Source organism: Sinocyclocheilus anshuiensis, unplaced genomic scaffold (genome assembly GCF_001515605.1).
Source record: "Sinocyclocheilus anshuiensis isolate Anshui unplaced genomic scaffold, SAMN03320099.WGS_v1.1 scaffold1733, whole genome shotgun sequence".
In the NCBI taxonomy this organism is placed as follows: Eukaryota; Metazoa; Chordata; class Actinopteri; order Cypriniformes; family Cyprinidae; genus Sinocyclocheilus; species Sinocyclocheilus anshuiensis.
In genome coordinates this window covers 114,410-140,312 of record NW_015540961.1, presented here as the reverse complement: position 1 = coordinate 140,312, position 25,903 = coordinate 114,410, and the positions used below count along the sequence as shown (strand labels likewise).

The 25,903-nt window shown below is 35.0% G+C and overlaps 1 protein-coding gene across 3 annotated transcripts in view; it reads right to left on the bottom strand.

Moving 5' to 3' along the window:
- Positions 1 to 25,903, bottom strand: part of LOC107690037 (CD2-associated protein-like) — a 68,870-nt gene that overhangs the window by 5,800 nt on the left and 37,167 nt on the right. For 2 of the 3 annotated variants that reach the window (XM_016488264.1, XM_016488266.1), the window contains 14 exons: positions 24,861 to 25,056; positions 22,184 to 22,284; positions 21,134 to 21,254; positions 20,432 to 20,601; positions 16,814 to 16,907; positions 16,386 to 16,480; positions 15,028 to 15,126; positions 14,769 to 14,822; positions 8,791 to 8,827; positions 6,718 to 6,780; positions 4,265 to 4,418; positions 3,801 to 3,904; positions 1,481 to 1,593; positions 572 to 649 (listed from right to left, as the gene is read on the bottom strand). In XM_016488264.1, the coding sequence (XP_016343750.1) occupies positions 572 to 649; positions 1,481 to 1,593; positions 3,801 to 3,904; positions 4,265 to 4,418; positions 6,718 to 6,780; positions 8,791 to 8,827; positions 14,769 to 14,822; positions 15,028 to 15,126; positions 16,386 to 16,480; positions 16,814 to 16,907; positions 20,432 to 20,601; positions 21,134 to 21,254; positions 22,184 to 22,284; positions 24,861 to 25,056 (1,479 nt within the window). The remainder of the gene's footprint in view (positions 1 to 571; positions 650 to 1,480; positions 1,594 to 3,800; positions 3,905 to 4,264; positions 4,419 to 6,717; positions 6,781 to 8,790; positions 8,828 to 14,768; positions 14,823 to 15,027; positions 15,127 to 16,385; positions 16,481 to 16,813; positions 16,908 to 20,431; positions 20,602 to 21,133; positions 21,255 to 22,183; positions 22,285 to 24,860; positions 25,057 to 25,903) is intronic. The other variant, XM_016488265.1, reaches the window with a different exon arrangement.

The following is a 25,903-nucleotide window of genomic DNA, read 5'->3' as shown; positions in this document are numbered from 1 at the left end:
TAACAAAGAGTGAAAAATTTAAGGGGGTCTGAATACTTTCCGTACCCACTGTATATATATAACTACCAGACACCCAAACATGACTCAGATGATACAGTACAATCAATAGTGCACAATCAATCCCTTTCTTCTCTTTATTTCTGAAAAGAGTGACAGTGTGCAAATGTTCCAAATGTGAGAACCATCTGTGTGAAACCAGACAGGGTTTTTTCAGTCGACTTCACATAAGCTTAACATAAAGAACACTAAATATGAAAATAAGTCCTCAGGACTGAAGACTCATTTAAAAAGGAGAGCTAGACATTTAGTCGAGATCATATCAGAGTTGCTGTTTATCTCACAAACATAATTTCATGGGATGTATTTTCAAGGAGCCACAGGCATCTTGGGGAATTGTTATTCTTTTGGTTAGCTTGATTCAGAAATTACAGAATGGCACATAAGATTCTTTCATTAAAGAGTTCAACCAAAAATTTAAATTTTCTCATTATTTATTTGCCCACATGTCATTCTAAACTTGTAAATTACAGTATCTTCTTTGTGTGAATTGTGTACTATATATTTGAGGTACCTTGAATGAATTCTGTGTGGAAGATGCAGAGTCAACTTCATCCACTTTCTCAGCTTTCTCAGCTATTTCATTGCTCGGCTGCAAGATGTTACAGAGCATGTTACAAAAACATGGGAAGAGAAAAGCGTGAATAGCACTATACTTGACACGCATCCCATCTGGGCTTTCATTTGTAAGGCCTTTTTTATCCAGACAAAAACACTGCCTGATACCCATTATGCCACCCTTCACATCATAAGAAAAATGTTTTCTTTCTCAATCAAAATAGATGTAATAAATCAAAAAATAAATGTTAGTGCTTATGGAAGCACAAAGAGATTTAGAAGATACTGGTTTACTCATCCTGCAGGACTATGATTTAAAGGGATAGTTTACCTTCAGTTGCTGGTCCACACTGAATTCCATAGTATGGAAAAAAAAAACACTATTCAAGTCAATGGGGACCAGCAGCTGAAGGTGAACTATCCCTTTAAGGAACATCTCTGATCTCACCCATGACATTTTGTAAACTCTAAAAAGTAATAACACATAAACTAACAGAACAATTCTCTGAACCAAAAACTTGAAAATTTCTTTATAGCAGTTATGGATGCTGACTGGTCAATACAGAGAATGTCACCTAATGTTTTTTTTAATTATACTATAATTTTTTATGAAATTTGATGTCCTTATTATGTTTTCTTCTAGGTGAACACATTTAATTGGTTTTCTTAATAAAATGAAAAATTTAATGAAAATTGGTGCAATATGTTTTATCTCCAAGTGGAAGGATGTCATTTAATGAATGTGCTAAATTAATGTTTTTAATTTTTATGTTATCATCTATGACTTTTTCATTTGTTTTTTTTTAGTATTAAACACAGAGATCAGAGCCCAAGGCAACTAAGCAAAAGTGTGTCTTATACTCACGGAGTGGCCTCTGTGACCAGGAGGTCTTTTGCCAGGCATCTTTGGTCGCTGTGCGGTAGGGTGGGTTAACTTCTCCGAGGTAGAGGAGACATCGTCAAAACTGATGAGATTAACTATGGGAATAAGACACAAAAGATTCAGTTCAAACATAGAACAGCCTTTAGTCACACAGTCAAACATGTTCCGTCTCAGCTGAATTATTATTTTGAAGTTATATATGAGCCAAAAAAATTTGTTTGCAGTTACATTAGCCAATTTAAAAGTCATAAGAGGTAATAAAGTAAGTTTGTTGAGATCAAAACCCAACAGAACAGGAAATTACAATTCCTGACTGAGTGATGATGGTTATATAAAGATTGTGTCAAAGTTTGAAAAATTCCCGATCGATCATCTTAGTGTGGCTGTCAGTTTAATATCTTAAAATCTGGCATTAAAATTCTGTCTGATGGATTTTCCCACCGTTACCTACCTAACAATTTTACCCTATTATTCACCCTTTGGATAGTATCTCAGAGATTGCTGACACAAAAAAAAAAAACAAGAACCAGATTCTCTTGTGAATACTGTAAAAAGTAGTGACCATTAGTGGTCGACCGATATTGGTTTTTGACAGCCGATGCCGATATCTTGGAAAGCAGGGTGGCCGATGGCCGATATAAAGCTGATATAATTTTATTTAATATTTAAGAAATGTAAAATCATTGGAAATGGATTAAAAAAATAAATGTGTAAAATAAACATGCTTATAAAGTATTATCATGTTTGCCTTTCTACTACTAACAATATATAAGCAATCGTTATAATACTTTTTTGTATACATTTTAATTCCTTTGTTTAACAGTTCTATCTGATTATTAGACAGACTTCTGTCCATGGACAGAACTGTTAACGACGACAGCGAACAAGAGGGAGAATGTGAGTACTGTGTGTTCAGACACTGCCGTTCTCAGCGCCGTCAAAATAAAAGTCCCGCCACGAACGCATCGGCCAAACAGAAAAACTTATCGGCCGATGCCGATATTTGAAAAATGCCAAACATCGGCCGATATATCGGTCGACCACTAGTGACCATATACAAAAGATTTCCATGAAGTGTAAAATGTCTCTCATTGCTTCCAGTATCCAGAAGTGGCAAAACCGAATTTAATGATTTTCTCCCTCCGATAGTGTCTAAAAAGAATCCAGAGCCCAGCTGCAGTGACATGCTCATGACCTTTTCGAGAAGATGTGATTATAGCAGCTTTGGTGCTACTTTTGTCAACCTTTCAGCCTGAAGTAACATCTTGGTGTTTTTGTGTCCACATACAGAGGATCAATTCAAATGTCATTTGACAAATGTTCTTTTACATTTTTTCCTTTTCATCTATTACCAACTTTAAAGCAGATTGTAGACATTTTCCAAATAAAATATGGTGCCTAAAAGGTAAACATCTTCCAGTATGCCTATAAGAGCTACTGCATTTAAACATGTCTTTATCACAGTATGGTAATGCATAAGAACTAATTCAATACAAACAGCTAGACCTAACTGGAACTTGTCAGAATAAGCTTGAGCTGACAGATTAGTTGCACTTATCTATCAGGCAATTGAATAGATTTTAATTACACTGCAGTGATTATAATAGTGTATCAAATGTCTAAAATATTTACAAGAAAATAAGATTCATAATTCATAGTAGCTGACATCTCTTAACAGTCGAAAAGACTTTTCTCAGATTGATAGTTAAGGGATTAAGGGACTGATTCAGAATTGAGCAGTTTTAAAGAATGCCAAGATTCAAAACGGTAAATCTTCGAAAATAACTTGCCAATGACTTCTAAAGAGATTCTTTAAAAATCCCCCAAACAACAACAATGTAAAGATGGCACCCAAGGCAACTGAACAGAAATAATTGATCAGTCACTTCTTTTATCTTTCACAGGTAATTTGAACATTTTTAACCTGCTCTACAGATCTGGACCACCACCCTCTGTGCAGGAAGAGTAATCCTGCTCCCAGCAAGGGATCCATGGTGCTAATCCACAAACACAGCTCTTTTACACCCAAACCGAGTTGAGAAAACTGAGCTAACAAGAACCAAAGCCATTCCAAACACTAACATTATGGCCTCTGTGCTGGTGTTTCTCAACTGGCGGGTCGCAGCCGAGTTTCAGTTAAAATAGTCAAAAAAAAAAGCACACCAGTTCTTATATGTTTTGTTGTTATATGTGTAAGCAGAGTGATCTGGGCCTATTTTTCCTGCAAACAATTCTAAACTACTTTATGGTTTTGTTGCCACATGATGGTCAATACAAACCAAAATCAGCAAAACCAACTTACCTGTTTCTGAATTCTTCTCACCGCTGTCCACAACAGTTTTAGGCTTGATGGGTACAGGTTCGCTCTCTGGCTTTGTTCGTATAAGGGGAACTTCTCCATTTTGCCTGTGGAATTTATGAGGAAAAGTTATAACGATTGCCCACAATGTCCACTGTCACACTCTACATTAAAAAAAAAAAATATATATATATTTGATTGAAGATGTAAGGTATCACATACTGTATATATCTTCTTCGGAAAAAAAAAAGAATAATGCATTGCAACAAGCTCAGAGTAACATTACCATGTTTTATCCAATATGGCAAAAAGAGAAATATACTGATATACTGGAAAATACAGATTTTTCCATATAAATATATGTATACATTTTTATGTATACATTATTAAAATACATGTATAAATATAAATAATAATAAAATTATTGTTTTTGGTTTAATATTATAATAATAGCTTGTGACACCAACACTTGCTTGGCGGCTGGTGATGGAATGAGAGGCAAGTCAGGTCGTTTTGTGTGGATGGAAGGACGTAGCAGTCTCTTGCTTGGAGGCACAGGTTTTTTCGGGGGCACGATGGGGCCAGCAGGTTTGGCGGGTTTCTCAGGCAAGGGCTTGACAACTTTAGAGAGAGAGAGAGGACAAATATAGATGTTTATATATGTTTGAGATAATAAATGTCTACCCAGACATAGCGAGACACAAGGCTTATGCACAGCATTGTATCTTATAAGGTTCTGAGAGTTAATTATCTAGATGCAAGATATTGTAATAAGGTTAATACAATTAATAATAGGAATTCATATAACTATCAATTATTTGAAACATGCCAGTTGTATCTCTATTGATTCTTAGCCCACAATTTCAGAAATCAGTTGAAAGTCGTGAGAATGGAAGCCAATGCAGTAATGCATAATGCACCTAAATGTTCTGAACTGGTCCAAATGACTTTGGAAACTGTTCACAGTGACGTGTCTCAAAGTAGGTCAGGAGAGATTTTGGCAGGATGTTTGCACCACATTAATCTGCTTCTATCTTCTCAATTCAATGTTTTTGTCATATCAATCACTCTTTCTGACATTCACATCGCAAGTCCTGTGTTCAATTTGTGACACTTGCTCGAAATAAGAGAGACCTCTATCTGAAAAACATGAAGTCCTGCTTTCAGATACCACAGAGATTATCAGATATATGTTCCAGAAGAGGTACATTCATATGAGAAAATAATTGTCAGGAAGTCTTTGATGCCAACACAATAGCAGATACTCTGAGAGGCTGTTTATCAGAGTGAATTACATTTTTCCTACAAAGTAAAATATTATATGAAGTACTTCATTAACCGTGTTGAGAGTCCACACACCAGACGACCTTATTGACCCCCACACGCCTTGAGCTATATTAACTATATTAAGCTATATTAACTTTGTAAATAAGGCTGAGTATCGATATATACTTCCTGCTTCAATTTGATTGCAAGTCATAAGCTCTCGATTTTACAACATTCATTTTCAGTATTTGGGTAAATTTCCATTGTAATGTCCATTTTTCTTATATTTGAAAGAATACAATGAAAATATTAATTTTGAAAACAACAGGACCCAGACTATGCAGATCAACTGCTATTTAATACTGTCGGTTCCAGCTGATGTAAACTTTAAATGGCATTTTATGTGTATAATTTTTACTATAAAACTGCTGTTCAAAGTCTATGGTTGGTAAGATTTTTAACGTCTCTTATGCTCACCAAGACTGCATATACATGATCAAAAATACAGTTAAATCTGTAACTGTGATATATTATAACAATTTATAGTTTTCTATTCTAATATTTTGAAAATGTTATATTTATTCCTGTGATGGTAAAGCTGAATTTTCAGCAGTTATTACTCCAATCTTTAGTGTCACATCATCCTTTAGAAATCATTCTATTACATTGATTTGGTGCTTAAACATTTTTATTATTATCAATGTTGAAAACAGTTGTGCTGTTAATGTGTTTGTGCAAGCTATGATACATTTTTTAAGGATTTTTTGATGAATGGAAAGTTCAGATGAACAGCATTTCTTTGAAATATATATATTTTTGAAACATTATAAATGTCTTTACTGTCACTTAAGATCAATTGAATACATCCCTGCTGAATAAAATTATTTCTTAAATAGCTATTAAATAAATGTTCTTTAAAAAAAAAAAAAAAAAATCATACTGACCTAAACTTTTGAACGGTTGTTTAAAATGATAATAACAACAATAATCACCTCTAATAGAAAAACACTCTTTTTAAATAATCAAATTAGTTATTCTAAAATCTATTTAAAATAACTCAATTTATCAAAATCATCGAAAGCTGTCTACATCGTGAGGGTTGTGATGTCAGGCTCTTGCTGTACACAAAGCTTGTGGCTTTAGCAATGTAGTTGCATTGTGACGCAATGCTTGTTTGTAGTGAAGATTGGGTATGAAGCTGGAATGACAGCATTACAACAGTTCCTGATTGAAAGCATGCCTAAATAAGCAAGAAATATTCTCTTCTTCGGTTACACAGACTCATAAAAAAAAGTGCTTATTTGTAGTGAAGATTGGGTATGAAGCTGGAATGACAGCATTACAACAGTTCATGATTGAAAGCATGCCTAAATAAGCAAGGAAGATTCTCTTCTTCGGTTACACACTCATAAAAAAAAGTGCTTAGCAAATGAATAAATTAATACAAATAAATTCACAATCAATTAAATTAACGCCATGACATTTTTTTGGAAGGGGGGTGGGTATTAACAGATATTAGTTATTTCAAATTAACCAATATGAAGAACTACACATCAATTTCTGCTTTTTCATTCTTCATGACATTGTGTGTCACCAGAGTTGGCATACAAGAATTTGTGGTATAAAAGGAACTGGGCAGTGAACCCTCTCTTACCTTTATCTTCAGGCCGTGGCTGTGGTTGCTTCTTGTCCACACTGTGGGCCTCTGGTTTTAGGACTGAGAAACGAAGCATAATGACTGAGTTAATGTTTTTTGTTTTTTTTTAAGTATTACACTGAAGATAGAGCGGCTCTAGACACGGCAGATTAAAGAACAATGTGACTTCTGAGACAGACGTTTGAAGAGAAAAAGAAACATATAGTCAATGACTTGCATTTCCTGTGTGGGTTGATAGAGAGACAGACCAAATCTTTGCAACCCTTTATGCAAGCTTTCTAAAAAGCAATTGGAATGATGCGGTGCCCTTTGATGCATAACATCCGCTTTTTTTGTTTGCATGTTTTGCAGACAAAAGCTGTGAGGGACTGACGACTTCATTATCAGACATTACATCTGCGTTGCCAGATCATACGATTTTGTCCCCACCCTTCTAAACTAACGCTAGTCAGCTGTAAGTTATTGTACCAGTCTTAAAGCCCATTTACACTTAAACAACTGATATGTCTTGATCGACTGGATTACTATCCAATCTACTATCTACGAATACCCCCTTACATTATTTGATCAAATAGGTTTTAATATCTTACAAACCATATAACTTTTAATGGCAGCAATTTATTGAATGTAAATATGATGAAATATAAAAGCAATGTTGCATAGCTGGTTAACAAATTAACCATAATAAAATTATAATGCTGTTTTCCAGCAAATGTGTTTATGAATTTATAGCTGCCATGGAGTTATATTACAGCTGTATTATAATATAAGATTTTTATCAAATAAAAAAATACAATAAAAAAATATATATTTTTTTAATTAAATTAAACAATTATTCCAAAACAAAATAAAGAAATAAAGAAAGAAACTTCTTTAAAACTAAATGAAACATTAAATATCTTTCTGGAAAACATAACATGCTGCTTATAACATCATTTCTTTATGGGGTCAGTTAAAATAAAATAATTATTCCAACAGAATAAATAAATAAATACACTTCTTTAAAACGAAATGAAAAATAAACATAACTTTTTGGAAAATATGTTGCTTCAAAAAAATCTCATTTTTTTATGGGGTCAGTGAAAATAAAGTAATTAAGCCAAGACATGGCTGCAACGGAACCTCCCCCCCCCAAAACACAAGCAATTATAAAACTATGAAAACATTATCATTGCTGCAGCTTAAGCTATAAATAGATGAAGAACTATGAAAGAATGTCCAAATCATTTTCAATATGCTGCCGCTGATGTGTGGGCAGACATGGGATCTGCGTTTAATGCAATAATTGAATATGCCAGATTAGCTGGCATCACCTCTAATCTTCTCAACATACACCAGCAAGCTCCTCTGAAAACCACAGGGGAAGCAGCTCAAATCAATATGCCATCTTGCACCAGTTATTATCCACTCACATACTGACGCAGACATATTGGCATGTTCCCTTCAAGTACCACTATTAAGGGCCATCAAATCATGTTAGCTGCCTGTAGCTAATAATCGAACAGCAACTAGCATATTTTAAATCTTGATGGTGGCTGGCAGGCAAAAACAAGTGAAAGATGTTTGATGACAATGAGCTTTAAAGGGATATTTCACCCAAATATGAAAATTCTGTCATCTAAACAAATAGCCACCCAAACAACCAAACAGTTGCTAGTCCCCATTGACTTCCATAGCATAGGGGGGAAAAAAAAAAAATTATGGTAGTCAATGGAGACCTGACATTGTTTGGTAATCCACATTCTTCAAAATGTCGTCTTCTTTGTTCAACAGAAGAAAAAAAAACACATACAGGTTTAAAACAACCTGATTGTGAACAAATGATGACAATTTTAATTTCTGGGTGAACAACCGCCTTAAACACAGGGCTTTTGTGGCTCTTATAACATGATTGCGAGAGAGGCATTGAGCATAACCTCAGCAGCCAAAATGAGTATGATGACACTTCAAGCTCTTTTATACCTCAGCGGTCTCATAGCAGCTTAAAATGAAAAGAGAAGAGTAAAGTAATGTAATCAAATTAATGCAATCAGTGAGATGTTAAATGCTGTTAAAGATGTGACATCATACCTGGGGTTTTGGATGGTGGTGGGGGCTTCTTTGGCTTCTGTGGAGAAACAGCAAAAATAAATAAATAAACCTGCCATTTAAAATATAATTTAAACCTGGAAATAAAGCTTTTAGGTCTGTTAAAATTGGAAACAAATTATATATTGACATGAAATACAATATCTTTAACAATGTGCATTATTTCTAGGCAAATTTGTGACTTTGATCATGTGAACTCTATTTTTCTCAGATTGTTATTCTGATTATAAATTGTAAATGACAAAAAAAAAAAAAAAAGCATTAAATCAGAATAATGACAAAGAGGGGTTCTTCACCTCACACGTCAGGCTCCCATAATCCCCAGAGGGTGAATAACATAAAATACAAGTTTCTAAAGAGCTTCACAAGTTAAAATGAACAGGAACTGAAACAGATGAAACTGCTGAGGCTGGAAATCCCCTAGCCACCCCTTTGATGGCTCTGGAAGATTTGATGACTCTTGCCAACATATCAATGAATCGCTGCACTGATTACCAGAAAAAAACACCTTACTTAACACATATAATCACAGCAGGAGAAAGAGTTCAAACAGTAACACAGGCCTAGATCAACACATGCAACTGACATAGATATGCATCATTTATGATGAGGCCGACATGCACATGCATGACTTCTTTCATGTAAAGCGGGAGTCTTTTATGTACATAATTTCAGCACTCTTTCACTTATGCATGACCACTTACGAATGACCAATTATGCATGCTGATTAAGATGATCATATAAGGGTTCTGTCATACTCTAAGAACTAAACAAAAAGCGAATTTATAATTGAAACCCCTAATCAATATAGCATCTTGATTTAAGGCATTTAAATGATTTAACAATGTGCATTACCCATTTTCCACAAATATCCAGCCAAAATGTTCCACCTGGTGACTAAAATTAAACTAAAATAACCTCAAATTAAAACGGTCTCTTAAATAAATGAGACCATGGTTGTATTTGAATCCAAGAAAGTACACCTTTGCTTCTAAATAACATGCACTGACGAACTGTTCACAATGACACAATAAGACCAAGAACATGTAACAAGTAAGTAAACGCAGTTCAATTTGATTTCATGTTGTTGACATTATTTTAAAAGTTTTAGTTCACAGGTTCAGATTTTCCTTTCTAGTGTTCTAGCAAACAGATGCTTATGCCACTATATTCTGGACTTAAGTAGGTTTATGAATATCATCATGTGGGAGAAGAAAATCTGAATGGACGTCCGTTTTATAAACATACAGCAAGAGACTCCAGCAGCCACACTTTCCCTTTTTAACAAACCATGAATAAATGTTTGTAGTAGGGGTGGGCAATGTTTCTTTTTAGTATAGTTTTGTGGCTATTCAAAATGTTGCTTCAGGGCAAGAAATGGCCGTTCCAATTGTTTTACATTCAGAAAGAAAATGAGCAAAGTACTGTCCAAAAAATAAAAAAATAGCCAAGCAATTTGGAACTGAACTGGAATAAAAGTTAATCAAATAAAATAGTGCTTTTAAAAAAACAACAACAACAAATGTTTTTAAACTATATATATATATATATATATATATATATACACACACACACACACATACATTTATATATATTGACAGATAGATAGACAGTTGACAGATACTACATTATGTTTATTAAATTAATTTGTTCAACTAAAAAAGAATTCATTCAGTGCTCAACCTGTGCTAGTAATATCGAAGCAGAAATTATTACTACAATGGCGGTTTTCTGTAAATCAAGACACAGACACTGAAGTGAGATCTTACAGTAATAGCCATACATTTGCTTAAATTACTGTTGCAGACAGCTCAAACAACCTCTAAGAAATTAGACTGAGACTGTCTGTAACCAACCCTATCTATGATGAATTGTGTTTGGGGCCAAAGGGAGGCAAAACAATTTCCTCTCCCTCAACATTAGAGACATACCTGGAAATCAAGGGCTGACGGGTTAATATTCAATCGCTCATGGCACACAGAGAAAAACAGTCAAACAGACTGGATCTTTTTGTTTAAATATAAAATCACCAAAAAAATTTTAAAAAACTTCCAGTTCAACACTGAGGCTGATGTGTTTAAACACTTTTACCAGTCAATTTGTGCAATATATATTTATTAGGGGTGGAACGGTTCAACTTACTCACGGTTCGGTTCGTATCACTATTAATCTTTATTAAAGTTACAAAAGCTATTCAATCAAGAGCAGTGAGTGATTTCTTTGTTGTTGCAGTTTGATTAATATTAAGAACGCGCTGTCACTTTAAGAGAATGCACTGATACAGTACGTTCAGCCGGCTGTCTGCTATAGGATACTTACCAAGACGGGCATTTTGACAATTTTTGTGTGAATTTGTCCATTTAAACACAATACTTCAGAGAAAGCTTAAAGTGCCCCTATTATGGATTTTTGAAAATGACCTTTAAACAAAGCAGCACTGCGCTCACAAACGCTGCTTTATCAGGCATTACAGGCATGATGAAATTAAACTGAGACCAATCACCGCAGATTAGCGTCACGCAAATCAGGGGTTTGGAAAAATGAATCGTTGAGCGAATCGTTTGGGAGTCAATGCACATCCATCAACAGAAACATATATTAACCGAACCCTGTTTGTTTTACATGTTATTTATAGCAAACCATATTACAGATGCGTTGTCAGATTTAAGTTGAACCGCGGTCCTAGCGCGTGCCGAACCGTGTATGGGGAACGGTACGGTTCGATTTTTTTCCGCAAACCGTTCCACCCCTAATATTTATATATTAGGTAATGGAGACAACTACTACTTGATCATTTATATATTATTTTGATCATATATAAACACATTAATAATAATAATAGTAATAATCACATCTTGGATACTTGTTTATTTGAATGCACTATTATAATGCACTATAATTGCAGTCAAATACAATTCACAGAAATTGCCTTCCTGTAAATGCCCTCTGTCCCCTTTACTCCTGATACAGACAGAGATCAATGCCTCATCATCTGACAAGACGCTTATAGGATAAAGGATTGATCATGGGCTCCCTGGAGTCCATTGGAGGAATGAACACTTTCACATTTTCATGAACTGCTCGCTGACCTCCACAACCCATCACATGAGCTTCAGCTCATCACATTCTCACTGCAGCATCACAAAGACAATCATTCACCAATGAGGTTGAAAATGAACAGATTTATTAAAAAAAAGAAAGAAAGAAAAAGAAAAAAAAAACACTTATGCCTTCAGCATATCAACCCATGACCTTATTCGGTGGAGGGATATGTGGCTTCACAGAATTTTTCTGGAAAATGGATGTGGCAGAGCATAACTTTGCCCACACAAACCCTCTGTTTGTTCATGGTAGCTGGTGCTTTGAACAAATAATATGATTTTCACTAGGGGTGCTCCGATTGATCAGCTACCGATCACTATCGGCCGATAATCGCTTATCATGGAAAGTTATCAGGAAAGCCCCGTCCGCGTTTAAATCGGATGTATGGACTTACTTCGGATTTGTAAACAAGTAGGGGGTGTAAGTAGGGATGCACCGAAAATTGCATCACGAAAAATGCATCACGTTATGTTAATAACTAGGGGTGCTCCGATTGATCGGCTACCGATCACTATCGGCCAATAATCACGTTGGGATGATTGATCGGCGGTCTCTAAAAGGCCGATCTCAAAAAAACGATCTCAAACTGATGACGCGTCTGCCGTGAGAGGTTTGGCACGACATGCAGCGGCACTGTCTCAGTCTCAGTCCGGCGTGGGTGAAATAATTATAATGCTGAAGTGAGGTACAGTTCATATTTCTTCATTAAATAAAGTAGCTAATTTGAAAACTTTCTGTGAGACATAATTTCACAAAGCGTGAGCGAATCACCGCGCGCTCTCTCTTTCTCTCAAAATGCGCAAACAGCTTCAAATCACCTCGCATCATTAAAGTTTATAAATTGCATTTCTTTTTAATTCTTGCCAGTGTTTAAACCATTCAACGCTCACACACTCTCCTGGAGACTGAGCGCTCATGCACACTCGCAGCGCACATACATAATGCCAGGTTCACATTATTATATTCCGTTTGCAGTGCATATGCGGTACGTATTTTTTCCACAGTCATGTTAACGGATTGAAGCATGCACACTGCACACGGTTGCGGTCCGGCAGTGTGTTCCAGGAGCGGTGCGTCTGCAGCAGTGCAATGATCGTTTCCACAACGAGTCTATTTTTGCTGCGCTGCAAGCGCTGAATTGAAGTAACAGCGCATTGTTTGCGGTAAATATGAACATGGATTGACACGAAAATGTAGTAATTACACCATAAATGCATATAATTAAAGTCTACTGTGTTTCACAGTCAACACAGGCTATGGCTTTTTGGCTAGGTTTTTTAGGCACTTTTAGAAAAACAAGGCAATAATAGATGGCACTCGTGGAGGTAGGAAAACAGATTATGAACCACAGGATTGCTTGTAATAAAGAATTAAATGCAAAAGAAAAGGCAGTAGAGCTGACTGTTACTGTCAATGGTAAGTTTTAATTTAGAATGTTTGTGATAATGTTAGAAAAGTGGTTAAAATGTTTTGCCACATGCTTGAGCAACTTAATTTGATCAATCTAGAAGTAAATGCAAAAGTAAAAAGCATTGAATAATGTGTTTCTTACATTTATTGCGTTTAAACACGTCTACGAAAGATTGTATTAGCTACTGCACTATGTAAAAAAAGAATCACAATGCTGAAAAAGCATTTTAAGTAACAATGTTTGGAGTTGAAATCAAAATAATGGATAAATGTTGTGTTTGTATTATACAGCCACGGATCAGTTGCAGACTTCTGTGTGAAAGCTGCTTCTACACCGCTTACGTACCGCACATGGATTGCATACGCACTGCAAACGGAGTATGTGTGAACCCGGTGTAAAAGGCCGCCTCACATTCAGCTCACAAAATCAGGCTTGTGCTGTGTGTAAGCTATTGTGCAACAATTGCACGATTGTAAAAACAAAAATGCACTGCATGATCAAACATTTAGGTGAGATAAATATATATTTTTGAAAAATGTCTAAAAAACGCCCCCCCTCCACCCCTCAAACTAAATAATCCCCTCTCACAAGAGTCACCTAAGAGGGGAATTCATTTTCAAAAATGAAATTCAGGCCCTGAATAAATGTCTAAAATTCCTGATTGGAGTCTTACTATAAATAATTCTACCTGATTAAAATAAGGCTTTAAAAAGATCGGTATCGGTGATCGTATCGGCAGATACTGCTTTCTGTGATCGGCCTCAAAAATCCTGATCGGAGCACCCCTAATTTTCACAATAAAAATGTCCTGTTGTTCCAGAGTTTGCCAAAATGTAGTTAAACATGCACCCTCAGGCTAAACTTGAATATCCCAAAGCTAGAATGAAGCCATGGTTGCAAAACATATGGTGATGATAAGTGGCTACTATTGATTTAAACACTTCTTTCACGCTTAAATCCCACAAAAAATCAAATGTTAACTTGATATTGTCTGGAGTGTTGTTGATTTTGGTCCTTAACATCTTTGATTAAAATGTTTAGTGAATACCTTTCATTGGGAAGCAGGGCTGAGAGACTAAAAAAATTATCTTAAAAAAAAAATCTCAATTTTTTTGATGACACTCAATATACAGTATACTTAGACACAACTGACAGAATTTGTTTCACATGATCTTAAAATCCTTTTGATCTACTTTTTGATGACTTTATTATAGTAAACACAAACAACGAGAAGGTGTGCCCAACTTTTGAATGCTAGTGTATATCTTGTAATGCATGTATTTATCTATAAAAATATCTGTATTAAAATTCTCAAAATGATTAAGACAGGGAAAGAATTCAAAACTAGTTTTTTATCTATCTATCTATCTATCTATCTATCTATCTATCTTAATATGAAGTGTACTCCAATAATGAATTGTCTAACAAGAGGATAAGCATTGCCTACCTCCTCTGGTTCCGGTTTAGGAGACGCTTTAACGGAGCCTTTGGATGTGAGTGTCTGTATAGAGGGAAAAAATAAGAACTTTTGATTAAAGATTATTGTTTAGTACGTTTTTACTTGTCACAACTGAGAATTAATTTTGAGAATAATAACTTTCCAAAGTAAAGTAGTCACGTCTGCACTGAGTGGTTCAATTTCCTTTTCAAAAAATGCACACTCCCAAGGTAGACATCAAAAGCAGCATTAATGAATATAAATGTACCTCTTTGTCTGTCTCAGGAAGCAGAGCTACAAAGTTGTCTGGGAAAACTCCCTCTCTGCCGTTGATCTCTCCTCTCCACCAGCCTGGCTCTCCTGTGTCCTAAAATGTCAAAACCATTAAACACTCAGAACATAAATGGCTAATTTCATAAAATATACAATACACCTTAAAAGCTTAAATACACATTATTATGAATGGGAAATGCAGACATGTCCCTTGCCACTAGATGGTGGTCATTTCTAACTTTGATCTGCTTCCTGCTCAAGGCCTTTGACAAACATCAGCTGACTATGCTATCCATGAGTCTTAAAACAAACACATCCTTAGTTTGCTAACAGAACAGAAGTCACTGGTATGATATACAACAGCTACAGTTTCATAAATTGTCAATGTATCTGCATATAGCATCAAACACACAAGTCAAAAGTCTTTATTTCTGATCACTACAAAAGTTTTGCATCAGAATCCCCATCTGAGAGTTCTGTACTAACAACAATTGCATTACAAGTCTTACAGGTTTTTGTAAATTAAGACTATTTTCATCTTAGGGTGATTATTTTCCTTTAAACCATTAAAAAGAGTGATTTACTCCATGCATCAAATGTCAATATTCTTCATAATTACATATTTATAATGTATAATATGTAGTTCTAATATGCACTATTGACTCTACCTCTCTGGCATAATTTGCAAAAATGTGGACCAACTAGTCCGTAAGCTTGTGTCAATGAGTGTTTTCACACACCAGACTAAACTACGGTGCAGGATATAGACTAACTGGTCTAAATGAAGAGAGTAAAAGTGATTGGTTCACATTTTTTTGTAAAAGGCAGAGCCTTTCCTGCCTCCTCTTCATTAATGCAGTTTGCAGACTGTTGCCAACCAGAGAGGTAACTACCAAAACTGGTTTACACTGCTCCCTGATGGCTAAACAAAGTTAAAGTCTTACTCCTTTTTTGTTTACCAATTAGTATATAGAGAGTATGTAGAGTAGTTGACACATATTAAGCACTGTGTCATGCAATGTGACAGGATATATCTAATAAAAAATTATTTACTTGTACAAGAATAAACTTTTGCTTATTTTTGTACAACTTACATTCAGTGTTGACTATGAATATTTGCACAGGACTACAGAAGAAAAAATTGATTAATCTGCGACATTTGGCTATTAAGAGATTATGCTATGCTTTTTCCTTCTTTCTATAGGTATTACATAATGTAAGTTATTGCTTAATAATTGCTGTGCTTCATATTCCTGATGCGGATGCTTTGTCTTAAAAAATGCTTCCTGAATACGTGTTGTTTATTTAGAGATCTCTGTGGTTGGGTAGACATTTGCTCAGCCTGTTCCGTACCTTGCTCAGTACGTGGATGATGTCACCCTCCTTTAAATCCAGCTCATCTTGGTTAGTTGCTTCATAGTGGAATGTGGCCTTACAGTATTCTTTTACTGTGGAGAGACAAGAAAAAACGAGGATATATCTATGAGAAGGTGCTACAAATAATACCTTGATTTGGCTTATGCAGCTACTACAGACACTTTGTTAAAAACTTTAAGTTGTGGAGTGTTATTTGTAAAGCACAAGGTGTAAGTGCACTTTCAATACTAACAGAAAGACATACTAATCTAAAATTTGGGTTTAGCTAATAACCAGGAGGAGGAAAACTCATGTCAGTCAGTCATAATCACTGCAGTCGTTCATGTGTGGTGCATTTCCATAAATCTCCTGTCATTATTTTGGTTATCACATACAGCTTTATGTCAACCTTCCCATGAACTCACCTTTTCCTTTGCTCTCTGCCTCTTTTTCTCCTTTAGGGGGTTCAGGAGTGCTCAAAGGGGTGGGTTTTGTGGCAGATGGTAATGATGGGATTGGCTAAAATGAAGCAGAATCACAAATGGATTTACTGACATAGCAGCCACACAAACACATGCATTTGCACACTGAAAGGTACAGACTCTGAGGCAGATCAGCCATGCCTGGATGAAAGGAATGCTGGGTAAACAATAACCACTGTTACATATGTAAAGAGTCAATGGGAGAGCATGCTGAATGTAGACTTTTTAAAATCCAAAACAGAGAAAGAAACCTGTAAGTATTTAGTAAATTCTTTGACCATCACATCACAAGATGGCATGTTATAAATGACCTCTGAGCTCTAGATATGAGATGATTCAACTGATCTGAATGACATAAGAGGATGCAAAATGTGACAAAAAAAGGGAGAGATGAAGTATTGGTTAAATGCATTAATGCTGTAAATAGAGCCAAATTACTTTTTTTGTGGCACATTTAACAACTATAATACAATGTACACTAACTTTTAAAAGTTTGGAATCAGTAAGGTTTTTTTTTTTTTTTAAGAAATTAATACTTTTATTCAGCAAGGGCGCATTAAATTAATCAAAACTTGCAGTAAAGACATTTATAATGTTACAATAATGTTATAATGTTGTTTTCTTTGAACTTTCTATTCATCAAAGAATCCTAAAAAAATTTTTTTTACACTGTTCACAAAAATATAGCACAACTGTTTTCAATTTTGATCATAAAAATGTTTCTTGAGCACCAAATCAGCATATTAAAATGATTTCTGAAAGATCATGTGATACTGTAGACTGGAGTAATAATTGCTGAAAATTCAGCTTTGCCATCAGAGGAATAAATTATATTAAAAAAAATTATTTGCAATAATATTTCACAAATGTATTGTTTTTACTGTATTTTTTATCAAATAAATGCAGCCTAGGTGAGAGTAAGGGAGTTCTTTCAAAACATTAAAATATCTTACCAACCCCATATTTTTGAAAGGTAGTGTACTACTAAGCGAAACAGAAAATTCAGGGGGAAATGTAGGATGGGGTTGATTTTAATCAAGCTACAGCCCCACTAATCATGTGCTACAAAATTATTATAGGGGTTTCCAAACTTTATAATGCAAAGGACCCCAAATATAAAGACAGCTTATATTCACTCATTTATATATGGGTGCGAAAAACAAAACAAAAAAAACATGAAATTATGAAGTAAACATTGCATAAACAAAGCACAAATACATACACAGTTAAATGATCAAAAATCTAAATAATAAAAATAATTTGTTCAAATCATTTAACTAAACATTAACTGGAAATACTCTGTATCTTTTTTTCAACAAAACATTACTTTTCTGACCAATATCAGAATATTAGAGAAACATTTTTAGAGAAAAATTAAACATTGACAAATAGAGTGAGACCCACAAATAAATCTTAGGCTTTCACAAACATTAATTAAATTCACAAATAAATAAAATGAGATTTGCAAATAAAAAACATTCACAAATATCTTTTTATGTCACAAACAACTTTGCCTGGCATTCATTTGTGAATCGCGTCCTGTACATTTGTAGATCGCTGCATGCATTTGTGGATCGCTCCCCGTACATTTGTGAATGGCTTTCTGTGCATTTGTGGATCGCTGCGTGCATTTGTGGATCGCTCCCCGTACATTTGTGAATGGCTTTCTGTGCATTTGTGGATTTTGAAACATTTCTGGCATCAAGACGCTGACAAATCCACAAATGCGCTGACCAATCGTAGCATGTTCTCTCTATAGTCAATCACGTTTTGCTTTTCAATCTCATCCTGAAATAACATTCATCTGCATTGGCTCAAATAGGAAATATAAGGGCCATAACAATTGGTACAGTAAAAGATGTTTAAAGTTAGATTTCGTTATACCATTAGACTGTGTATCAAGTCAAGCCACAGTATTATATTTTACATGCCTTTGAAAATGCTGGATAAACATTGCTTTAAATCGCAGCTATGGGAACAACACTACGCTGTATACAAATGTGTTATGGAAGAGTCATGTTATTCAAGATAGGGAAAAAAAAGCGTCAATAAATAATAAATAACTGGATTCAACGCATGATAAACATGCGAGTTTGTGTAATAGGTTAAATTGTAGTCACACAACAGCCAACAGCGTTTCCCAGTTTTTCAGTCAAGCTGTTTAATTGATGTAGGCCTATATGAGCAGCTATGTGGATCTAACGATGTATAAAGCATTATAAATAATATTTTCAAACATTAATTAAAAGTATTACAAAGTTATTGCCAGTGTTTGGGGAGGAAAAACATATTTTTTTTAAATGTGGTGCAGGTGTGTTGAATATAAATGCATATAAATGTAAAACGAGATATTTACTGGTTAAAACACTTGATCAGGCAAACAATATTTCAAATGAATCAGATTTACTAGTTTTGATTGAAAAAGTTACTTAACAGCATCAGTGTTAAGTAAATGCACAGTTTTTATTTACATCATCCACTCACAAATTTGGGCCCATATTTCATATTATATTATATCATATTATATTATATTTTTTAACCACACAAACAGCACTTCAGATCGATTTGAACTAAGTGTCCATAGAATGCAGATCCTTACAGGGGTGCAAAATGAATCTGCTACCGCCCTGATTGTAAAGCAATACCGATCGGCTATAGCGAGAATGTGCTACGATTGGTCAGCGAAGTGTGGCCGTTATCTGATTGGCTTGAGCAGACGGTGGGTAGAGTGCCGGGCAAAGTTGTGTTTGTGACATAAAAAGATATTTGTGAATACGTTTGTTATTTCAAAAATCTCATTTTAATGATTTGCGAATTTAATTCATGTTTGTGAAAGTCTAAGGTTTATCTGTGGATCTCATTCTATTTATTTGTCAATACGTTTCATTTTTGTCCATCTCTTTACATTTATTTGCGGGTCATAATCTATTTATTTGGAATTATGCAACAATTCTATCTCCATATCCAGCTGTCTGCAGATGTAACAAAAGCACAGACAGGGATATTCTGCTCTCGGTTTGAGCTGTACAGAGCACAAATGATAATAAGAGAAGTAGTTCATACCAAAACGCTTCAAAAACAGCCACTAAATAACGAAGTCCAAAAATAGAGACATATTTCCTAAAAAGGAAGGTCTCACCATGAGACTGTCTGCCTATACGGTAAGGTCTTGAGCAATCACTGGCAAAACTTGTAGAGCAGTTAGACATATAATTACCCTTCAACGCTCCACTGGTCATGGCTATGGGAATGGGCAACACTGATTTTCATACATGCCAAGACAATTATATAATTTTATAAGGCACTATTATGTGCTAAACTGGTTTGGGGTAGAGTTCCTACTTCATCAGTACTGGCATATCTTGCACATATAACTACAGGCACACACAGGCACATTTAATGTATTCATTTTGAATGTGCCAATCACAATACTAAAAGTTTTCTGTTTAATCTGAAGTGTTTGCTGCAATTACTGGGATGGATACTGGTCCTGCAGTAAACAGGAAGAAAAGACTTTGAGGAAGGCAAATAAGACATTGTCTGGTGCAGAACAACACTTACTTTTTCTTTCTTTTCCTCATTTTCAGGTGGTAATCGTTGAGAGGCTCTGAGTTTTACAGATCCCTCTCTAAATATGTTGCCAAAGCCGATGCCCTTAATCTTCTTCGGTTGGGCCATGACCCCGTTGCCTTGGTGAGGGGACGTGGGGCTAGTCGCTCCATCTCTGCTATCTGTGAACACACACCACTGTAAGAGTACCGCCACGACAAGCTTTACAAAGTTTTGATTACAAAAAAGTAATATGCAAAGTAAACTGTGTAAACATTATTAAAATAACTGATCTTATTTAAGGATTAATTCCCATAAACACCTAAGCACTACAAAAGTTATCATAAAAGTCATCCATATTTTTGAATGTTTTTGAAAGTCTCTTATGCCCATCAAGATTGCATTTATTTGATCAAAAATAAAGTACAACAGTAATATTGTGAAATATTATTACAATTTAAAATAACTGTTTTTAAATATATTTTTATTCCTGTGATGGTGAAGCAGAGTTTTCAGCAGCCAAGTATGTTGATTTGATGCTTTTGAAAAAAACATTTTTATTAGCAATGTTGAAACTAGGTCTAACAGCTCAAAAATACCACACACACACACACACCCTTAAACGTAAAAAAAATAACAAAGGTGTCTGTTGAGTGTTTTCTTGTAAGGACATGCCCTCTCTGTGAATATATCACAGGATAAGCTGAGCAGTACCTGGCTCGTCTGTTACATCGCTCGTCTCTGTGTCTTCAGTTGATTCTATTTCTTTGACAAAGTTGGAAGGAAAGAGTCCAGACTTCCCATTCATGCTTCCGCTCCACCAGCCCTCCTCAACCTAAAAAACACCTACAGTCAGCACTAATACAGGAACCATCCAGTCAAACGCTCATTTTCAAAGACAGTGGGTCTCAGCTGGTTTCACTTCAGGACTCAGATTGTACACTGGACACCAAGTGACAAACCAACACAATAGCAAAATTGTTAAAGGCATTAATTGCCCTACAATACTTTCCTAAAAAAGGCTTAAAAATATATAAAATGATGTAATGTTTTTTAATGTCTCTTGAACTTTGATAGTCAAAATCAAAACAAAACAAAAAATCCTTGCCATAAACGAACCCATATTAAACGTAGTTCGGCTTGAAGTAGTCTTGCATAGTTCATTAATTTTGTTTTTAAAGAGGAGGGAGATGTCAAGCAACATGTCCATTTTGGTATTTGTCCATTTATCTGGTTAGCATCTACTAAGCTAGACGAATCTGCACCACAATATCAGAGTTTGATCAGACACACTGTCTTTGACATACACAACCCACAAAGCATTTAGTGAAGCAAGTGAAACATTTAGCCTATGCATGCCTATTTATTTTATTTTATATATTTACTAACCATTCACAATGATACGGTTACTTTGTTTAATTTGCATTTTATATTGTTATTTTCCTTCCTGTCTGCAACCCTTTCAAAACAGACTTGTGACATTTTGGGCAAAAAACTACAATTGGAGAGCCACAGATCTTATTATTGATGAATGTTATTGATGAAGTCACAAACTAAAAATTACAAAAGAGACTGCTCATTTTGCGAGAAATGAAAATTAAGGAACATCTCACTACTTTACCATCATATATCACACTGCAGCATGCACAAACTCCATTAAAGAATGTTTGCTGTGCATGGATTTCAATAAATAGAGAACTAATATATTCAGCACAATTTCAAAACTTTTAGTTACATTAAATACAAAAGAGAGAAGCAGCTGACCTCCTCAGTGATGTAAATGATATCTCCAACCTTCAGTTCCAGCTCGTCTTCATTCTGAGGAACATATTCAAAAAGGACTTTGCACTGACGCTTCTTGAGCTCTGTAATGAAAACACAACAAGTCACTCTGGAACTGGCCTGACACGCTTAGCCAATAATGCCAGTATGCAAGGGGAACAATTCCTCCAGCTACCTGAAGAGGGCTCAACGAGTAAAGACTAATACAATCAGGAAGAGTCTTTATTAAACTTGTATGCACACATACACTCTCACACACAAACACCACACCCTGTCCTTGAGATGATTCATATGCCCTTTAAAGAGAAAAGTTTGCTCTGTTTGCTCCATATTATGTGCCAAATTAAGACATGTTTCCTGTCACTCAAAAACTCAGCCGAGAAATCTTCTCCACTACTAAATCTTCTACTGCTTGTGGATTGTGAGAAATGTGCAATTATTTACCAATTACACTTCCGTTGAAAAGTCTGGGATCAGTAAGATTTTATTTTTAAAGAAATTAATAGTTTTATTCAGCAATTGTGAATTAAAAGTGACAGTAAACATTTCAAATGTTAAAAAAGATTTCTATTTCATATAAATGCTGTACTTTTGAACTTTATATTCATCAAATAATTCTGATAAAAATACGTAAAATATTTTTTGAAACATTTTTTAATGTATCAATTATTTTGTCTCATGCTCATCAAGGCTGCATTATTTGATCAAAAATACATTAAAAACCGTAAGACTGTGAAACGTTGTTTTAGAACATTTTTTTAAAAACATTTTAAAGTTATTTACTCCTGTGATGGCAAAGCTAAATTTTCATCACAATATGAAAAATTTACCTGCCACAATATCAACACTGACCGCCACAAATAGATTTTCCAAAAGGCTTTGACTTCGTTGAATAAACATGAGCACTGTTTCAAGACCAAAACGCGGCACGGGTGTTTTTATATATATATATATATCTTTTTTGAAGGGAACCGATTGTCTTCAGGAAAGTTTTAATGTAATTTTCATTCAATCTTTCCTATAATGCCCGATAAAGTAGCATTCATGAGCGCAGCGCTGCTATGTTTACAGCCGTTACCGGGGAAACCGCTATTTCTGCCGCTCCAAAAGTGCCTCCTGCTGGCAGAGAATGAATTTGCACTTTCAATAAGCCCGTCTGCTGTTTTAAATTTACATTATATACATATATATTTCCCCCCAGGGGAATTGCCGACACACAGAGTCACAATATGAAAAATTTACCTGCCACAATATCAACACTGACCGCCACAAATAGATTTTCCAAAAGGCTTTGACTTCGTTGAATAAACATGAGCACTGTTTCAAGACCAAAACGCGGCACGGGTGTTTTTATATATATATATATATCTTTTTTGAAGGGAACCGATTGTCTTCAGGAAAGTTTTAATGTAATTTTCATTCAATCTTTCCTATAATGCCCGATAAAGTAGCATTCATGAGCGCAGCGCTGCTATGTTTACAGCCGTTACCGGGGAAACCGCTATTTCTGCCGCTCCAAAAGTGCCTCCTGCTGGCAGAGAATGAATTTGCACTTTCAATAAGCCCGTCTGCTGTTTTAAATTTACATTATATACATATATATTTCCCCCCAGGGGAATTGCCGACACACAGAGTGTAAGTCTGTGGGAAACACTGCGGTATATTGAAATACTACAGTATTGCCATCTAATTCTATTACTGAACCATGGTACCCCCACAGAACTCTTTAGTTTAGCAAAAGGCCAGGTGAACAATATCTATGTGGAGAATAGCTTGAAATGAAAGCTGCACTGAGCAGAAACTAAACAAAAAATACATTATTTCCTCAAGGGTACAATGCAATTAACCTGCACAGGAGCACAGATGAAGAGAGTCAACACATTCCACTGTCTGTTATGACGGTTTTAGATGATTTGTTCAGCAGAAACCTTGAATGTAGGACGGCATCACAATCGCTATGTGTTCTGTGACAATGTCCCTATGCAGCTGGAGAGGATCAAGTGGACTTCCTCTAAAATCTGAGACAGCCATACACTCAAGACTCAAGACAGAGGAAAAGAAAACAGGCTTTATGAGCCAATAAGAAAGCTACTATTGGCCAAAGCTGTCATCTGCTAAATCTGCTTTTTGTGCTGAACTCAAAATGGTGAAAGATTTTACCATATGCTGTACTATGGTAAAATATAAAATATAAAAATCATCTCAGCCTGCTGTGATAAATTGTGACATTAAACTAATGCTAAAAAAGTATATATACTTTTTTAATCCACAATGCCACACCAAACAAAAAAAGATGATGTAAACCATGATACCCATGATGCTAATTTCCACTTGACTAAATTGGAAAACCACAATCTATTGACCACATGGCCTTCATCCAAAGACATGTCAGTCAACTCGATGTCAGCAAACTCAAACACACAAAATGATTTACAGGTAGAACGTGTTTCTGATTGGCTACTTTTTCTCAGTGGCTAAAAAACGTGACTACCTTCATGACTACTTTTTTTTTTTTTTGCTGTTATTGAGTCTAGGGCTGTCACAGAGACAGATGTGTGGTCTGTCAGGTAGTAGGGACATTTTATGTGTGCTATTCTAAACAAAACAATGTTAAAGAAGAGATAAAAGCTGTTAGAATTTGAAATGAAAAAAGACGCACTCTTTTTTGAGGCACGGGGTTGAGATTGGGGTGGCAAGCCAATTCCTCCTGCTGGGATGCCATAGGTACTGATCCTCTGTACCAGGCTCGCCACATTCCCTGATGCTCGCCGCTGTATCGAAGTCTCATCTTTCACTTCCTTTTCTTTAGCCTCCTTTGACTCCTCTTTGGACTTTGGCTCATCTTTTTTCACCTCCTTGATTTAAAAAAAAAAAAGAAAAAATTAAATATCAAATATAACATCACATATAATAGTAGTATGGCAAATCATACATCATGGTAGGAGTAATTTTATACCACAGACACAACATATATCATGACATCTTTCCTGGAAATTCAAATAAAAATGCTTTATATATTAAATAATAATATGACACTGCCTATTTTTGAAAAATCCAGTGGATGAAACACTGCACAAATGAAAGGTAATTCATCATATTTAATTATTTTATCAGTTTATTTGGAACCTGACAGACATTGTACCCTTGTAAGTCATATGCAAACATATAAAGTATGGTATAAATAGTATGGTATAAATGATTTAGCAAAATCTGTTTGGCAAATAAATACAGAAATAAATACATTTTTTAAACAAATTTAACAAATTTAAATATGACAATGAAAAAATACTTTTTTTCAGTAATACAATGAATAAATCAGAATTTGAGGCTGTTTGAAATTAAATTAGGGATGCACCGAAATGACAATTCTTGGCTGAAGCCGAAACCGAACAAAATTAAACACTGGGCCGAAGGCCGAATACTGAACACGGTTTTTCGAGTTTTTTTGTTCCCCATGTATTTTGCCAAATTTTTTTTCACCATTGCATAAATTAAAAAGCCAAAATGTGATTTTTACTGTTTTGTCTTGCTTTAAAAAAAAAATAAAAAATCAATTACAAAACAACAATTTAAAAATATTTAACACTGAACATTTTTTACATTCTAGCAGACACTATACCAACAAAGCACAATTGAACTTAAAATTAATAAGTTAGTAAAATAATAATTTTTGGCCATCAGACCCCCTTCTTGAATCAGGCA